This window comes from Hakea prostrata, unplaced genomic scaffold, assembly GCF_041222555.1.
Source record: "Hakea prostrata isolate BN-2017 unplaced genomic scaffold, UWA_Hpros_2 contig_15, whole genome shotgun sequence".
Classification (NCBI taxonomy): Eukaryota; Viridiplantae; Streptophyta; class Magnoliopsida; order Proteales; family Proteaceae; genus Hakea; species Hakea prostrata.
Genome location: NW_028291134.1, coordinates 552,500 through 572,069, shown reverse-complemented (window position 1 = coordinate 572,069; position 19,570 = coordinate 552,500). Strand labels below are relative to the sequence as shown.

General features: G+C 36.3%; 1 protein-coding gene across 1 annotated transcript; it reads left to right on the top strand.

The window, feature by feature from the left end:
* Nucleotides 1-2,516: 2,516 nt before the first annotated feature.
* Nucleotides 2,517-16,028, top strand: GLB3 (hemoglobin 3). The gene is made up of 4 exons (XM_089141266.1): nucleotides 2,517-2,841; nucleotides 2,929-3,062; nucleotides 14,558-14,702; nucleotides 14,831-16,028. The coding sequence occupies exons 1-4, from the start codon at nucleotides 2,705-2,707 to the stop codon at nucleotides 14,928-14,930; spliced, it is 516 nt and encodes a 171-aa protein (XP_088997392.1). The 5' UTR covers nucleotides 2,517-2,704; the 3' UTR covers nucleotides 14,931-16,028.
* The last annotated feature ends 3,542 nt before the right edge of the window (nucleotides 16,029-19,570 follow it).

Below are 19,570 nucleotides of genomic sequence, written 5' to 3'. Positions count from 1 at the left end.
CAAATCCCAAGTCTATAAGATTGCATAGATTTAAATTTTCTCTAAACTTTGTACATTTTTTGATCAACACCGGACTTCCACCTCTTACTTCAGATTGATCAAGTACATCATTTAGGTCTCCCACTACTAAATATGGATAATGATAAAAATTCAATATAGTAGCCAAATCCTCCCACCCTTCATGCCGATTGGATTCAATGGGGTTGGCATACATAGCCACAAGACCCCACCTATTATTATTGACAGTATCCAAAATTTCAATAAAAAGAAATTGAGTATGTGTATGAATAAGAGATACCTGATAACTTGTATTGAATAAAATGAACCATATGCCTCCTAATAGCCCAACTGCATCGCTTTTAAAACAACGCACACCCTTAATTTTAGTTATGACACGCTCCGCCTTCTCTCCACTTATTCGAGGTTCCATAATGATAACACAATCAGGATTATGCTTCTGTTTATAATGTTTAAGAGTAGTGGCAAATGTTTTATTGTATTTTTTATTTTACTAAAAAGGAGTACATGTTTTTTTAATTGTTTGATAAAAAAGTTAACAAAAAAGGGGTATGTTGGGCTTTGAATAATGAAAGATAATTTGGGTTTTAACTATAGTGTTTTAGTTTTTAATAATTATTTTAATTGAGGATAATTTAGTATTTTAATTGTTAAGGTGATTACAAAAATTTAGGATTTTAAAATAAAAAAATAATTTTAGCCAAGGGTAATTTTGGATTTTAGAAATATATTTAACGGTAAAAGTTAAATTTAATTGAGAGAGCTAACAGAAGGGAGGTGTTTGATATATTTTCTAGGTAAGAGGGGTTGATATATTTTCTAAGTAAGAGGGGAGGTAAGTAATATTATTCAACTAAAAGGGGGTGTAAGTGCTATTTGTCCAGCTAAGAGGGAAGGTAAATGATATTATTCAACTAAGAGGGGGTGTAAGTGCTATTTGTCCAGCTAAGAGGAGAGGTAAGTGATATTTACCCGAGAAAATAAGACTTGAACAACAAAAGCAACAGCTACTAGTTTTGCTTTTATTTTATCGATCTTAATTCAATTAAGAAATCAGAATTCAACACACATATGAGAAAATAAGAACAAAACCAACATTTAGTCTACTAGTGTAGCTTTGATCTTTTGACGTAGTCTAATGTAGGAAGTGAAAGAATTGATCAGCCTCTTTGCTGGAAGAAGAAAAAGAAAACTTATGCATCATTCCTTACTTTTGTCATTGTCATCAACTCATCATCATCATTACTAATGTTGGCATATGAACCCTTAAAATTTTTTTTTCTGCCCTTTTGATATGAAAAGGATTGTGTCAACTACAACCTCTCTACTTAACCAAAGAGAATAGCTTTTCCATGTCCACTTTTCAAACCAAAACCAGTTGTCTTGTGGTTCCAATATATCTATCTATTCAACCAGAAAAAAAAAAAAAGAAGAGATTATCTAATTTATTTGATTTTGATTCAAATTTAAATTCATTTTAAATAAGAAAATGGGAATTTACAAAACCACTAGTTTAGAAATCCATATTGTTGCCTTATTCATCAAACACTGAACCCTGGATGTGTGCCTTGATCCTTGCGGGACTAGAAATTTGAACTCATATCTTATTTGAGAGCCAAAACAAGCTAGTCACAAGGACCGTGAGCCTATAAACTCTAAAGCGGGTGGGGGAGAATGTGTATGGACTGAGGTGCGAATCCGAGTTCTTTTTACTGAGATCTCTTAAGTCTTTAAACCTCGACATAAAAGACTGTCATCATCATATTAGAAGTAAAGATGTAAATGGATAATCGAAATTCGCATCCGCATCCGTTTAGGGGTATCCGAATTCATCCGATTATTAATAGGATGCAGATATAGTATACCCCTTTCTTACCGATTATTATCCGTCCGATAAAATTATCCGAGTAAGTTACTTATTTAGATTTATTATTCTTATTTTTATAAATTTTACCTATGATATGTGATTTTTTTTTAGATTTGCTACTAAAATAGCTACCAAAATTGCTAAATTCTTAAATTTCAAACTTAGATCTCACAGATAAAAAGGTAATGATGTAATCAGATAGTCGAAAACTTGTATTCAATCTATATTCATGCCCATTTAGAAGAATCTACTTAAGAAAATAATTATCCGATTATCATCCGAATCCGACAGAATCCGTCCAAGAACCGATAAAATATTATCCGAATCCGTCCGAATATAATAGAATGCGGATATGGATATACCACTATCCGATCTGAATCCTGTCCATTTATCCCCCTAATTAGAAGTACCACCACATGATCGCATAATTGCCCAGCATCCACTTTCATGTCTTTGTTGTTGACATGTTGCCCAATGCCCACATGGTGTCGACATGGTGTGGTATGCAACTATTTTATGGAATTTAGAAATAAAAAACGATATGATACGATACACCCGATTCTGCCCATAGAAAACGAAACTTTAATTAAAAAGAATTGATTCCGCCCATAGATTTCGAGGTTGTGGATTTGCCGCGAAATTCTCGGGAAAGCTTTTTACTGTTTCGAGTCTCTGTGAAGTGAGAGGTCAGAGGAAGAACCAACCAACCACGAGAGCTTGCGTGATTTCCACGCGCCGCCAACGAGGTAGTTCAAGCCTTCAAGGTATAATAAACCAGTCGCGTGGTTTGTCAGTTGTCACATACTGAGAAAGCCAAAGATGCAGTCTCTTCAGCAGAAAGCCTCTGAATGGAGCGGAGTTGATCCCAACGATGCCTTTGCAATCGATAACACAAATTTATTTGAGAAACTTGGACTTCAAACCTTCATTGATCTCTCTACCAATTTCTACAACAGGTTTGTCTCTCTTTCTTTCACAGGATGGATCTTGTTTCATCGCTTACTCTATGTATGCTCATTCTTGGTGAAATTTTGAATGAAAAGGGTTTACGATGATGAGGAAGAGGAGTGGTTTCGTTTGATATTTGCAAACTCTAATAAGGAAGACGCAATTCAGAATCAGTATGAATTTTTTGTACAAAGAATGGGAGGTCCTCCTCTTTATTCTCAGAGGAAAGGTAGTTCTAGATTTCATGTTTCTGTATACGTTCTTTTTTCTATTTGTTTTGGTAGTCTGGTAAAAGCAACTTGGTGATGCTTTCAAGAACTGGACATTTAAAGTGGTTGAGTGAAGTTATTTGAATTCAATTATGACGAATCTTTTTTGTAAACAAAGAAAGGTCAGCCCAGGTTTCTTGTATCTGATACGTGAAACTGTTCTCATTGTCCTATACCTTAGCATGTGTCTTGCAATTTGGGATGGCTTGAAATATCATCCTGTGCCATCCCATCTAGCCTTGTTAACCTTACTGAAGCTTGGTCTTCTGGCGGTTCTACTTAAGAAGATGAAATTTCATGGAATCTTCATACTTGTTTTGCCACTTCTAGTTTGGTTCTTAGGGTGAGTGTTCTTTGCTTATTTTTTTCATTTGACTTCATTTCTTTTCGACTTTGAAGGAACTCACTTCTTTGCCTTTGTAGTTGGAGAACCTTGTTATTTATGAATTTCATTTCTGGAGAACATTTGTTATTGCGGTTCACGCCTTGTTTAGGAGCCATCAGTATCTTTCTGGCTTTTCCTTTTCTAAATCAATTAATTGCCTATAAAATTGTCCTTTATGTTAGAAATGGCAGTTTTGGTGATAGTTTCATTTGGCATCTATTTGAGGTCTGCTATTTATTTTAATTCAAAATTTACATGTTTACTTTCTTCTAGAAACTGAACAGTAAATTTTAAGTACATACAATTAGTCCAAGGAAGATACAGATTACACTCCCGGGCCCCCTGGAGCTGCTAGCAGAGAGGCAAAATGGTGTCAACTGTGCACTTATTTAATTTCCTATCATGTTCCTCTAAACCTTTCTAGATATCCTTTTCCCTTCGAAGAAAAATTGATGAAAAAGGTTGACAGGTTGGTGGAGGAATGGAATGAGAAATTAAATAATATACATGGACAATTGGCAAAACAAGGTGTACAGTTATTCCTCTATAGTGTTATTTCTTGAATAACTTGAGTCTAGTGAATTTGTATGTTATAATTGTTTGTTAACAGGGGGTTTTTAGTGATCCATCGAAATGAATCCAACATGTCTTTGGGAAATTCTTGCAAAAATTTTTGTGGGGATACCAGTTTGTACAGATGTAGTTTTGATTTAGAACTGGAGTTTGTATGGCAAAGCTCGAATGGAGATTCTAAATGATAATGCAATGGGTTTTCAATTTTTGGTAGAATTGTTTATTCAGTGGCTTCAAACTATGGTGCTTACTTTAACCTCCTGAAGGTACTTTAAACCTCCTAAAGATGTGAAGTTTCAAGTCAATCTGTTTGTGATTCTTATAGCCCTGCGAATGCTGTGCAGATTTGGTAGACCCTGAAATTCTTTCACCCACATGTCTAACTTGACCCAATTATAGCCTACTTAAACCATCACTAAGACTTTTGCCTACGCCCTTTGATATTTTCTATCCATCAACTGGCCTTTAAGGTCCATTTTACCTGGTATAAACCCCACCATTTTGCTACCATTAAACAACTAAACCAAGCATGTAACATGTTCCGTACTGGACGCTGTAGCTGTTATGTTTCTTCATCAAACATCACTCTTTCCAATTTCTGTAAAAATCCAAGACTCTATTTACTCCCAACCCCCCTGCCCTCCCCCACAAAACTCTTTTCCCTTAGCATTGGTAAAACTGACTCTTGGTTTAAGAGCTTTAGGCCCTTAGTAGGTACAGCAGTTAAACCCTTTCCTTTGACAGGTTTGGATTACTATACAAATACAGCAGTTGAGAAGCTCTAGGCTTAGCATACTCTTATGTGGTTATAGCCATTCAGGGCTCTTCATATTAAGGATTACAGAAAATAACCTCCAGGGAGGATGGATTGATTGGTTCAAACTCTAACATACCTTCGTTACACAAGGGGATCACAAGAAATTTCAAACATAAGAAGACAGCAGTAGCAGTGACTTTGTTTATAAAATTCATCTACAATGTGAGCCTCCCTTGAACACTTATATAGACGACTCAAGAGTAGACTAACTACTCTAAAATGAAAAAGCTTAACTTGATACTTAACTAGTAAGGTAGCCTAGATTGACAAGGAAAGCAAAAAAATAAAGCAAGCAAAACTCAAAACAATACTGGACTTATAGAATCTGACTCCAAACACTAAAACACTAAAACACTTTAAGATCAATGACTTGCACAGGTTAAACTGAACCAAATAGAACTAGTTCAATTGAAGTAATGAAAAACAGCTTAAAAATGAACTAGGTCCTAATAAAAGCAACCTGTAGGCTGGCTTAATACCCTACAATTTGGGCCATAGTGGCCTATTACATTGAAAACCAGCCCCTTTACATAATGCATCTGCATCACAAACACTTTTGTGTGGTATCCCTGTGCAAGGTTGTCCATTTGTACCTCAGCCAAGTCCTAGCATCTCCAAAAGGTATACTTGAACTCTATTAGATGGTTGCCTTGTCTCTTGTTTGCTGATTTGGGACCTTTAAAGATTGCATCTTGCCTATTATTGCTTTTCGTTGGGAAACTTTCACGATGCTGACTTTTGAGAAGTCATACTGTAGGTTTATTAGATGGTTGAACCATGTTCTATTTGCTGCTATGGGAAATTTGGATAAGCCAAATTTTGTCAGCACCTTTGCACCGATCTGAGGATAACCTTATGATTGGTATCAATGTCTATGCTGGACATGCCAGATAACCTCTTCTAGAGGTAAAGTTATTTCCTCTGGTCCACTATTCCCTTAGCACTATGACACCTGAGATTCCCTAGTTGGAATGACTAGATGGGAGAGGCTGAATGTTTTGTATTTTTTCTGGCCATAGTGGGTGCTACATTTGATAAGACTATATTATCATGTTTGTACTATTTATGTTTCACCTGATTTGGTGTTTCTACATGCTCTTAAATATATATTATGAAGTATTCTTGGGAGTGACTTTAGGCAGTGTTGGGACTTTGGAGGTACATGGTTGTTGAAGGTGATTCTCAGCTACTTATTACATTGGGTGCAACTCAACTTTCTTGGGCCTTCCATTTTCTTTATATTTTCATCAGAGCCAGGTTTTTGTACCATCAAGCAGAGTTTTCCTTCAGTCCTCTAATTTCCTAGTGTTAATCATGGCATAGATTCAAAGAAACACAACAGAGGTTGAAGAAGAGCAGTTGCAGAAAACAGAGGAAGAAGAAGAAGAAGAAGGTTTTGGATTGAGAGGAGCCTCAATCGATTGAGGAACTCCAATAAACCATCTCTCTATTTATAGCGTAGGTGTATACTTCCAATCGAATTCAAAAAACTGAAAAGGAAGAGTCCAATATGGACTCTAAAAGCGAAAGACCTAAGCTCGAGATTTAGTGCCTGGGCTAAGTCTCGAGTCTTTTTTTGTTAATGTTGCCCAAAATACACTCCAACTCTACCCCTCAAGCTGGATAATAAATATCAAACATTCCCAGCTTGTTACAAATATACCTCACTCTTCCTGTCCACAAAGATTTTGTAAATAAGTCAGCCAGTTGTTGACTAGTTTGTATAAGATGAGTGGAGATCAGTCCCTGTAGAAGCTTCTCTCGAACAACATGGCAGTCAACTTCTATATGCTTTGTACGCTTGTGAAAGACAGGATTTGATGCTACGTGAATAGATGCCTGATTGTCACATCACAGAGACATAAGAGACTCATGACTAAAGCCAAGCTCACCCAAGAACTGTTTGATCCACATTAGTTCACAAGTGATAAGTGAAATGGCCTGGCACTCAGATTCTGTATTAGATCGAGCAAATACTGTTTGCTTCTTACTTTTCCAAGACATAAGATTTCCTCCAACAAAGGTACAATAGCCTGTATTAGACTTTTTGTCATTCGGTGCACCACCCCAATATGCATAAGTAAATCCTTCAATCATCTTATGACCATGATTTGTATAGAGAAGCCCATGTGCAGGAGTTTTCGTAAGATATCTTAGTATGTGCACGATTGCATCCCAACGAGTGATACGAGGGCTTGATAAAAATTGACTCACAACAGTGATTGGAAAATCAATGTCAGGTCGAGTCACAACTAAATAGTTTAACTTTCCAACCAACCTTTGATACTTCTTTGGATCTTCAAGGGCCCCTCCATCTTCAAGCATCAGTTTTATATTTGGATCCATCAGAGTATCCAAAAGCTTTGAGCCAAGCATATCTGTTTCAAATAGTAAGTCAATCATGTATTTTCGTTGGGACAAAATAGTTCCCTTATTAGATTCCACTTCTATCCCCAAAAAATACTTAGGTTTTCCCAAATCTTTGGTTTAGAGTTGTTTCTGTAGGTAAGTCTTCAATGCATCAATACCAGCTAAATCATCTCCAATAATGATTATATCATCCACATACACAACTAAGAATATCCTTCTTGTACCAGACTGACGGTAGAATACAGAGTGATCACTCTCGAATCGAGACAAACCAAACTTTGTCACAACTGAAATTGGCCAAACCATGCATGTGGGGACTGTTTTAGTCCATATAGTGATTTCTACAAATGACATACCAAACAATTCTCCACCCGGAGCAACAAACCCTAGAGGTTGCTCCATATATACTTCTTTAGAGAGATCCCCGTTGAGGAAAGCATTCTTCACATTCAGCTGGAACAGGGGCCAATAATATGTAGCAGCTAAAGAGATCAGGATCTGAATAGAAGTAAACTTTGCAACGGGAGAAAAAGTATCCAAATAGTTCACACCATATACTTGAGCATATCCTTTTGTGCTCTAACCGATTCAAATTCTTTTGCAAGTCCTCCCAAAAATCCCATGACTGCAAGTTGTTCCCGCTGATTTTGCATCTCAACAACATTCAAGAGATGGGTATAATTGAATTTAACTCTTTATACATTTTCTTATAATTTGCAAAATATTGAGTCACAGATCTGCCCTTCCTATCAGCCCTATAGAAGTCTTGTGCAACCTCATAAAGGCGAGAAAGATTATTGTGCCCATAATACAACATATTTAGGTAGTACTATAAATCCTTCACTGTGTCAATATTATAGTTGTCAAAGCGTCCGCCTAGGCGGCAAAACTGTTTTTCAACCGCTTTGTTTTGAACCGCTTAATTGACGCCCAATTTGCAAAGGAACTCCAAGGTCCAAAGTGACATAGAACCTATTTTTTTGCCCGCTACCCCCACACCCCCGCCGGGACCCCGTGCTCGTCGGCAACAGAATGTGAAGCATAAGTCATACTCAACATCAAGTATCAATGAATCAGTAAATGCCTAAGTGGACGCTTTGACAACCATTGATGGGTGTCGAATCCACCAAAGATATTCTTTCTCTCAATTGAATTTGTAATAGCAGTGAGTAGGGTCGAATCTGCAGAAATTGGTGAAGATTTATTCCTTGATAAAAATTGGGGGGTTTTGAATTAAGAAACTAAATAATGAATAAAATAAATAAACAGATGCAATAGTTAACAAAAAAATCAGAATAATAAAAACTGTCAATCAAGATTTAATTTTAGTATTGATTCTCTCAATTGATCATTGACTCAAAAACAAAAACTTTAATTTCAGGTAGATCGGTTATGGTCATTGAGGATCAGTCCTCTAACAACCAATCTTTCCCTACTTTTTGGATAACCTTCGGTTCTGTCCTTTGAGTTATTCCCTAATTAATAAACATAACCTTCGTCTGTCCTCTGAGTTATGTGTATTAATCGCATAAAAAATGAAAGACCCAATCTCTAGTTAATAAACTCGGAAAAGCCTTGTTTATTTAAACTAGAACATACATTCTCATAGCAAACTCTCTAGGGCATTGATTACCCATTCGAGGATGCTATTTTGTCACTTATATGAGAATAATAAATAGTTATTCTAATTGACTAAGTATTGAATTAATCATCAAACAATAGACCTCTTGTCTAAGGATTAATCCAATAACATAATAAACATGGAAAATGTATAAATACTTGAGAATTAAAGAAAACTAATACCCGGAGTCTCACAATTGTCGAAAATCAAAATTCTATTAATCTTGATTGAAAGATAGAATTAGCTAGACATGGGAAAGAAAAATAAAGAAATGAAAATAGAAAACTTTGTGTCCTCTCTTCCTCAGAACTGTGGCTTCCTCTTGTTGTAGCTTGTGATAATCAGTCTCTGAAAATGCCTTCCTTCTTATAGAGGTTTCCTGTCAATTCTATATTCTTTCCAATTCTGTCATTTCCATTGTTCTCTCTAACAATGCAATTCTTCCCAATTTAGTTGTTTCCTTTCTTTCTCCTTGCCCATTTGATTGTTTCTATTCTTCTTCCATGCCTATTTGATTGTTTCCATTATCCTTCTTGCGAATGTAGTGGTTTCTAATTTAGTCACTTTCCAATTCAGCTTCTTCCTTAGATGTCCGATCGCAAGAGAGAACAAAATATTTGTTTGTTGAATTAAGATACTTCACGAAAATCCTTTTGATTTGGACAAAATCAAATCTCTAGCTTTGGACATAATCAAATCCTCCATCTTAATTGGGTCTGGTTCTTTGATTTGATTTAAAAATGTGATGATGTGGTTTTAAACTACTCTTTTTCTGGACTTGATATCCAAACGCTCTAATATATCCATATAATATAAATCCAAATAAAACAACCAATTAGTTTCATTAAAATACAAAGGATTTGATATAATATTAATGCAATTAAGTGACCTATCAACCATGGTTTGATGAGATAAACTTATGTTTGTGTTCTTTTTTTTTAATAATTTTTCATAATTATGATTCTTGAATGCTTTTTTTTTTGGATGAATGTGACTATTGAATATTTGTTTAGCTTATTATAGAAACTAGTTGTATTGAAAAATTTTGACCCAACCGCTTTGTCGCCTTATTGCTGCCTAGGCGCCGGTTTGTCGCTTAATTGCCTAGATGGAGCCCAATCGCTTTGGTTGCCTTGCCGCCTTGACAACCATGGTCAATATGTGTAACTAAGTCAACAATATTTTTCTCCATAAAGCTCAACAGCTGCCCTAAAATTTGGGCATCTATAGTCTTCCATGTATCATTTTAGTGGACTTAGTCAGATAATCTTGTTGCCCACAACTGTTCAACACAACTTGAACTATCTTTTTCCATTGATAAAAATTAGTAGCCCCTTTAAGCATTTGTTCAGAAATCTGATGGGATGTGGATGTCATAATTTCAGTAATAGAATTCTTAGATTCAGACATGATGATCTAGTTAAAAACACTTTAATAGATATAGAAACTGGCAACACTCAACAATTGCTCAATCAAATCATAACATATCAGAATTTTCTCAAAAAAATATGTTGCATACTAGAATTTCTTCTCAAAAGGATTTCGGCCAAAATTTATTTTCAGAAAACTTCTAACATAATCACAACATGGAGCACAATAGGGGTACCGCTGAAACTAGGATAGTAACTAATAACTTGCCCAAATTTCTTTAAAGAATAGAGATAATCCACCACAGAAACAAGCAACTTTTGAGAATCAGTTTCAATCACAGAAAATTTCCCAAGAAAGATATAAATCTCAGGCCAAATAAACTATGGCTCCTTTGCCAAGTCCAAACAAAAGGTTACCTCAAAAATTCAGAAGCTGCAGAGAACTCCACCAGAAAGAGAAGTTGTTTAGAAACTTCTTACTTCATCAATAAAATTTCCATAAACCAGCATAAGGTCTTGCTCCCCTGAATTGCAGCTTTAAATAAGTTCCACCAGTCCTTTGATGCTTCTATTTTCTGTAGAGAGAAGTCAAAACTGATGGAGATGAGAGGAGATAGATCGCAGGACTCCTTGGGTCCCTCTGCCTCTGATACCATGTTACTTATGGCATAGACTCAAAGAAACACAACAGAGGTTGAAGAACAGTTGCGGAAAACAGAGGAAGAAGAAGAAGAAGGTTTTGGATTGAGAGGAGCCTCAATCAATTGAGAACTCCAATAAACCCTCTTTCTATTTATAGCGTAGGTGTATACTTACAATTGAATCCAAAAAACTGAATAGGAAGAGTCCAATATGGACTCTAAAAGCGAAAGACCTAAGCTCAAGATTTAGCCCAGGTTCCTGGGCTAAATCTTGAGTCTGTTTTTCGTTTTTGTTGCCAAAAATTCCTCCAACATCTAGCATCCAAAACTGTCATGAGATGGCTATGTGCAGGGGTCAGTATAGAAGCTTTAATTTGGGTTTCTATCCGATCTGATCCTGCTGCCTCTAATTGAGAGTCCTAGCCTTCAGACTGTTCTCTTTAATTTGATGCAGTATTGAAGACATACCACGGGGGGAACACCAAGAAAGGCCGGCCTAGTGTGGCCTAGTATGTTTTGGTTATTTTAATTCTGTTTTCAAGTTGGTTTTTTAGGTTTAGTTTTTTGGATTCCAGCTTGGTTGAAGGAATGGTTTTTATTTAAGTTATGTTCCTTTTATTGGATTTCAAGTTTGAGTCCACATCAGTCTTAAAGTTGACATAGGCTAATAGACTTATAAGTGATTGTGTTCTGTGATGTTGGAAGCCAACTCCAACTCTCCTCTTCTATAGCGATCTTAATGGCCAAGAAATCTGCTGCTGCTGCTGTTCTCTTCCTTGCATGTAGGCCTCTCTTGTGTTTATTCAAGGATCTTTCTTTCTGCCGTCAAGGCCTTTTGGTTCCTCCCAATCACCTTATGGTGGGTAGCCTGGGTTTTCTTGCTTACTCTTATTATTCTTAGTCCTTCTGTCCATTAATAAAGGTTACGTATTTTCCCAAATAATATATATTCCAAATATCCTTGTGAACCAGAACATGCTTAGGACTTGGTTCATCTTGGTTTGGATACCCATCTGGGTTTTTTCTGGCCAAAGTAGTACACTGGCATCACTTACTTTGTGGGAATCAATAAACTATAAATAACTAGAATAGCAACTCTACTTTACTTGTTCTAAAACAGAAAATGGAAACAAAATAAAGATCCTCCAGTCTTCTAGAATTGCGGTTGATTCTTATCCTTGTCAAAGTTGTAATCATATTTGGTCCCCAATTTGGATGTCCATTTGGTTGCTGCTTCCTTTAAAGAATGACGTAGAAAAATGACCATAGAATCCTTACGATTCTGGGGTTTGAGAGACCCAAGAACTCCCAGCCCCATTGGCTGGCTCAGCTTAAGGCTGGTTGGCCATATTGCCCTATGGCCTATTTAAGAATGGGTTGGTTTACCAATTGGCTAAGTGAACCAGCCTTTCTTGTGGTTGGTTCTAGTAAATTTTTTACCACAGATCTTGTCTGCTGCATCAAGTTTTCCCTTTAGAAAACCGGAATTTTTATTCAACCTTGGCAGAACTTTCTGTTGACAAAGGAGGACACTCTAGCTTCGCTGCATGGGTTATGTTCATGTCAAGCTCAAGCAGTCTGGACTCCACAATCCAATTGAAATGTAATGTCCTCTCTTTTTCCTCCCTGAATCATAGACTATATGTCATGTACAGATAAAAATACATGATTACATTGTACCAACTGTGACGTACACATGTACATTCCCCCCCCCCCCCTCTTGTACCAAACAATTTCTACCTTACATGTGTTGTGATATTTATGGTGGGGCTTGGCTTAGGCTTGGTAAAGAATGTAAGCCCAATCCAAACTTCAGTTAGTGCTCCAAAACCTGAGCCCAGGTTGGGCAAGTTTGGGCTAGGCCTGTGCTGGAGCAGCATCAGGTTAACCCAACTCAACTGACCATACAAAACATACAAAAGTCTTTTTGATTTGCCTATCCCAGACCTGACTGTTTAATGAATGGTGAACCTAGCGAAGAGGCTAGTTGGTCATGGCATGTGCTGAACCACAGTGGAAAAATGGGGTCTGGCTAACCAGGGTAGTCCAGGCCAAACTACACAGTCCTGTGTTGCTCCATGAAGAAAATAAGGCTGAAATATTTGGGATCTGCACACCCACGCTCTCGTGGGGGTTGGGATGAAGTTTTAAAGGGGATGGAAATAAGAGTAGGAAACTCAGAGGAAAAGGGAGGAGGAAAAAGAGAACAAATAATGGGCAATCTGCATGTATTTTGTGATATCTGTTGCAATCTTGCTTTGCTTTTGCATGGAGTGATCAACCAAAGGGAAAGTGGCATGCAGGATGAAACATTTACCATTTGTATTTTTTCTCTCTTAACTAGAAAGTGTAACTGGTTTTCCAATTGCATGTGTAATTATATATGCATTTGAGTTGCTGAGTTTATTGGTTAACAATTTAACTCGCTCTAGAATCTAGACACTAAGAAAAGGAAAAGAACAAAAAACCTTTTGAGTACCTTTTTCTCGTTCCCTCAATCTATTCCTACAGGAAAAAGTGATTCTTGTGAGTTCTCAATTCATATGTTCACTGATTCAAGTTGGGTCAGTGTAATTTTTTGAACTATGATCTGAGTAGTTAATGACTAATTTGTGTTACATCCTTCTGCATGTACATGAATGTTGGTGGCATAGGACAAAATTCTGTTGAAACTTGCAAACGAAATTTTCCATTTTGGGAACCTCGAAACAAAAAACTACGGGACCGGAAAAAAATCCCAAGTTTTGATCGAAACTGTCAAAATTTCGTCGAAACTTGGTTCAACCTGGCAAGACCAGCTGGTTCATGAGAAAAAAAATTCCCAAATTTCGTGGGAAACATGGGAAATTTAATGGAAACCTGAGAAATTTCGTGGAAACCTAGGACTTTTTCCTGCAAGTTTCATAGCTTTCCCGTATTTTCAATTTTTTTGTTTATTTCATGTTTCTCCAAATACCCCCTCCATCAAGACTTCCCTATCCAAATTGCGTATTCTTTCAGACTGGTTATCTTAAGCATATTGATAACCAAACTTATAAAGTTACAATTGTCGATTATTTTGATAACCATAGGCATAAAATGTCATGGGATGTCTATGTTTGTTGGTTGGAGGAGAGGATGTTACATGCATAGTACTACTCGGCTCACATGATGGATCCACCGAGGCACTCCTCTTGGCACTGAGTTGTACTTTCCTTTTATTATCAGTTACTTTGTATTTGATGTTTTGAAGTTAGAAATTATATATTGAATGTTATGTACTTAAGTAGTTAAGTTTATAATGTACTTCTCAGACAACTCTACATTGATATTATGTACATTAAATGACATATCTGCATTGATTTTTTTAGCAAAATACAGGCAATGTGTTCTCTATACTTTAATTAGCTTAAATGCAAAGTCCCACCCTAAAATACTCCTTAAAACCTGTCGAAACTTCATGTTGATACTTGCACAAAAAAGTCCCTAGTTTCTTCAAAATTTTCCAGTTTTCCACCTAGGTTTTCCATTTTCTATGGTTGGTAGTCTGTTTTTATCAAGTAATATAGTTATATGCAACAGATCCATTTGTATCATAGTTAGTTTGCTGACATGAAGTGGAATTGTAGTATACAATAGCATTATTGAAGATATGGTCAAACATAATGGATGGATTTTATATTTTTTGGGTCCTGACAGGTCATCCTGCACTGATTGGTCGCCACCGGCCTTTCCCAGTCACACATAAAGCGGCAGAGAGGTGGTTATATCACATGCAACAGGCACTGGACAGCATCCCACAGATTGATGCAGATTCCAAAATAAAAATGATTAATTTTTTCAGGCATCTCTGAATTCACTTCATTTGATTCATCCTCTTATTTGCTTTTTCAGTCTTTATTTCAGTCTTCTTTTGTTCTCCTTTACCTATGAACTAACATGTTCCCCCCCCCCCCCCCAACAAACTTCCAGGCATACTGCATTTTTTCTCGTTGCTGGTAATGAATTGAAAAAACAAAACCAAGGCCCCCCCGCCTGTAAACATGGAACAAGCAAGCCAGCTGATTCATAAATTTTCTGACTGTGGGATCTTCTCATTCTCACCATACATGAACAAGAAGATAAGTTACTGTAATCTATGTGTTTTCATATCTCAAACTTGTACGATGGAATACATGATTTATAATCCTCCCCCATCAAGTTTTAGAAGCTTACATGTTTCCTTTTGCTTCCCTCAATTATTTGATGCTGTTGGTCCCCTACGGATTCCTTGTGGTCTTATCGGAAAATGAAAGAGGTGTCCCATGGATTGTGGGGTCTGCATTATTAAACAACCCATCCCTGTTTATGTGATAGTTCAAACTCTAGAACTGTCCCAGCAGCCAGCCCATCCAATAATGTTTTCAATAGGGCGAAAAAGCTTCAGTCATGCGCATTAAATGTGCATGTCCGTCAAGTGAAATTGCGATCCGATAGTCTGATATGTATTGCTTGATGGTTATGCGCATGACTGAAGCAAGGTAGGGTGGGTTCTTGCCAGAAGGGTCTTCACATAGATTCAAACGGCATGTTTGGTAGACTTAATGTAGCAGTTAAGCTTTTGTGATTGCTTAGATTGTTGGCAGGTGGGTTTGAAGGATTTCTTTTACTATTGATTGATGAATTTGGCTTTAAGAGTCATCTTTGTATCATATTTGAGGCATCAGCTTGCAATATGGGGTTGCATAAGGAATTCAATTTTATTTATGAGGTAGGAGAACGAATATTCTCTCTTCGTATACGACCTTTTCTTTTCTTTTTATTTTTATGTTTTTCGGTGGGTGAAATGTCTCATCGCATCCTCAAGCAAGAAATTATTTTACGAAAGAAGAAAAAGTAGAAGAAATAATCAACTTATAACATCTGATTTTCCCCCCTCTTTTTCTGAGCATGTTTTCATTGGCTCCAATTCAGATTTTCAGAGTTTTGACCTGTCACTGGCTTCGTCCGAAAAACCTTGGAGAAGTCCTGAAATCTATCTGAATCTAGCAACAGACCTACACAAGAGTGTAGAGTCTTCCAAAAGAGACGTAACCCAAAATAATTTTGATAATTTCTTGGGATAATTATTGTTGCTCCCATGTAGTTTGATTTTATTACTAAAAAAACCATGTTCTTTACGAAATTACTGTTGCCCTCTTTTCTTATAATGGTGTTAAGTATCCGTTAAGTTTTAATATGTAATGTCTACTTTGTCCTTTATTAAAATTGAGTCCGGATCTGCGACCCCGTCGTTTGTGCTCCCCGATGGCTTACCACCACAAAAAACAAGGGGGTCTAGGGGTGGTGATGGGAAGGGTTTTTATTTTTTTATTTTTTTAATATTTTCAGAGGTGGGCCCCACCATTTTTGTGGTGGAAAAACCGTCGGGGAGCAGTACTCCCTGTGCTCTCCGTCGGGGGTGATGATCCGGATTCATTAAAATTAAGAAATCAAAAAGACAATGTTATCCCATTTATAAAAACCATATTAAATGTCAGATTTGGATTCCCACCTTCACTAAACTTCATTTATTTATTTATTTATTTATTTTTGATTGCCAACCCCAATTCCAAGGCTTTGCCTTGACTAATCCGGTGTTCGACCCAGGTCACACACCTGGCTATGGTGGGTGAGTCTCCTAGCGGGAATTTTTTGCATCCACAAGGTTTCGATACCGGAACCTTGGTTAAGCGGACCAAGTTGCTTACCACTTGGACCAACCCCCGTTGGTTAAACTTCATTTATTTTGAATTAAAGAAATGAACAAAATCCAAATCTGATTTGGCTTCCCACCATCATTAAACTTCATTTATTTTGAATTAAAGAAATGGACAAAATTCAAATCTAGTTTCCCACCTTCACTAAACTTCATTTATTTTGAATTTATTTATTTTATATTATAGAAATGAGCAAAATCCAAATCCGATTTGGTTTTCCACGTTTAATAAACTTCTTTATTTTGAAAATATTTTAGGTGATATTCAGTTTCCAATTTGAGTTGAATTCGATTTTCCTTCCTCTTCGGTTTCTATTTGAGTTTTATTCAATTCATTATTATTATTATTTTTTGAATAAAATGGATTATGGTTACTTTTTTCTCCATAGTAAATTAAGGGTACTACCGTAACTTGACAAAAGGATAAATAAGTAAAGAGATAAGTATTAGGGTATTTTGGGATTTTTGAGAAAATATAAAGATGCCACATCATTAGTAAACTAACGGAACTTAACGGTAGGGGGTATTAGTAATTGTACACAAAGTTAAAGGTTGGGTTATTAATTTTGAAAAGTACAAAGGATACAATAGTAATAAAATCAAAGTACAGGGGACAATAGTAATTATCCCTAATTTCTTTTTTTACCTTTTTTATTTTGGGTAAATTTGGATCTTTTATTAAGGTGCTGGAATTACGAATTGAAAGACCTCGTGATTTCCTTCAGAATTTGTCTTTTGCATTCTCGAAGCTCCAGGTCTATTTTATCTTCGGAAATAATCTCTAGTTTTTTGAATAGTATCAATTATCATTCTCATTTTTTATTGTTTTTTAAAATGTATTTGGTATTCATTTTAAATTTGATTTTTGTTTAATATTGTTGCATTTGGGTTTGACTCGCACCTAAAAATCTACAAGAAACAGGTGGATCTTGGGGTTGGGGGCAGACTTGAATGATGTGCATTAAATGTTTCAATTTCAATTGTTTGTCTCTCATATGGTTAAAAATGAGATGGAAGCACATTTAAGTTGAACCCCGACCTTGGTAGAGTGGTAAGATACACATTTCTCAGTGGAGAGGTTAATGGTTCTATCCTTGTTGATGACAAAGCTCCCTTTGAGGATGTAATCGAGGTGCATGTTGATTGGCATAGGATGGATGGTGGGTGCATGCTGGGATAAACATATCAAAATTGTTAGCTATGATAGAATCACGGTAAAACATTTTGGCAAAATTTGGTGAGTAATGCACCGAAAAAACGAAATTAAACAATCTCGCCAGAAAAAACCTAAATATCACAAAATACCAAGTTGTCAAAAATTGTCAAAAATCACCACTGAACCTGCAAAATATCACCAGAAATGGATTGATTGCCACCTATATCTGTTGCTATGTTCGTTTTACGTGTTCTTCTTTGCCTCTTCGGTTCGATCGACCAAAAAAGTTATCTCTGTATTTAGTTTCTCGGTCGAAATCTTTCTATCACAAGCAAAATCCATGATTTGATGGAGAAGAAGTGAAGAATAAAAGTGACGACTCATCTTGTGTAGCTGTCTTCCATCAATGTTAAAATTGAATTTTTTTTGTTAAAGTTAAAAAGTGGATTTGACATGACAATTGCATTTTTATTTTGTAGCCACACACGTAAGAAGTGAAAAACTTATTGATATTTTGTTTTTTTTATAAAATATGAGTTAGAAATTTAAGGACACACGTAAATCGATGTCACTCATTGTTTTTACGCCCAATCAGGCTATCACTCATAGAGTATATCGGCGAAATCTCATCGAGATTTATCCATTTTGCTGGTTTCAGCAACTAGTGAACCGGCGAGGTTCGTCGAGACTTCGCACCTTGGATAGAATTTGCTGAAACAATTGAAACTCAAAGAAATTTAGTGCAAAACAACCACTGTTAAAGGGAAGAGTTCTTGCTTAGTTTCAACTGATACAATTTAGAAGATTAAGTGTGAATGTGTAGGTGGGTTAACAAGATTGTTTGAAGAACATTAGTTTTGTCCTCAACCAGGGTTGGTAAAATTAAACATAGATGGAGATTCGTTAGGAATGAAATAGCTTAAAAAAACCTTGCAGATATATCGCATATATTTAGTGGTAAGAACAAACTATGAAGCAAAGGTGAAAGCATTGTGCAAGTCTTGGAGGTGGTCGAGGAGCTAAACATGCCAAAAAAGGAAACAGACTCACTTGCACTGGTATCTTTAGCTGTCAAGAGGAGGCTTCCATGGTGTATCATGGAATGGTGGTGGTGCATAAAGCCCTTCTTAATTGGATACAATAAAATGAAAAATCACTAACAATTATAAAGAAATAATCTCATTGATGGATTTTTTGGCAAAATCTACAACAAAAGTCAACTATTTGGGCCTAGCTGTCACACCCCACCCAGCCGGATCCGGTCATACCCGAATGCCCGTGGGGGTGATACACCGCAAGATCTAAGTTCAGTGACAAATCCATACAAAACATGATATAGTATAATTAAATGGACAAGAATAAATCAAGTTTCTCATATAAAGTTATCAAAACTGAAATAATAGTTTCAATCATCCATTACTTCAAAATAAAAGTATAACATCAAAGTTTTGAAAAAGAAAAGAGAATAGTTTTATTTGCAGCGGAAAAGATAACCTAATTTAGTTCTCTAATGGAATCCAATCCAAAGGAACAGTCTTGATACTGGCATAAAGCTCCATGTGCGTCCACTTCTTCTTCGGTCACTCCTTCAAGAAGATATACTAGCAATGAATCCTCCATTTGGAAGAAGTTCTCATAACCTGCAGTATAATCTAATAGAAAAAGACATATAAAAGGAATGAGTTCAACAGATCTCAGTGAGGTCAACTCAACATCATATCATGCATTCATTCACAAGATTTCACACCACACATACAACATGAATATCGATAATGTAATTAATGACAATGATATGATATATGAATGATTGCTCCTAACT

Coding starts and splice junctions, on each gene's coding strand:
- GLB3 (XM_089141266.1), top strand. CDS start 2,705: ATGCAGTCTCTTCAGCAGAAAGCCTCTGAATGGAGCGGAGTTGATCCC. Junction 2,842..2,928: donor TCTACCAATTTCTACAACAG/GTTTGTCTCTCT, acceptor TTGAATGAAAAG/GGTTTACGATGATGAGGAAG. Junction 14,703..14,830: donor AAAATGATTAATTTTTTCAG/GCATCTCTGAAT, acceptor ACAAACTTCCAG/GCATACTGCATTTTTTCTCG.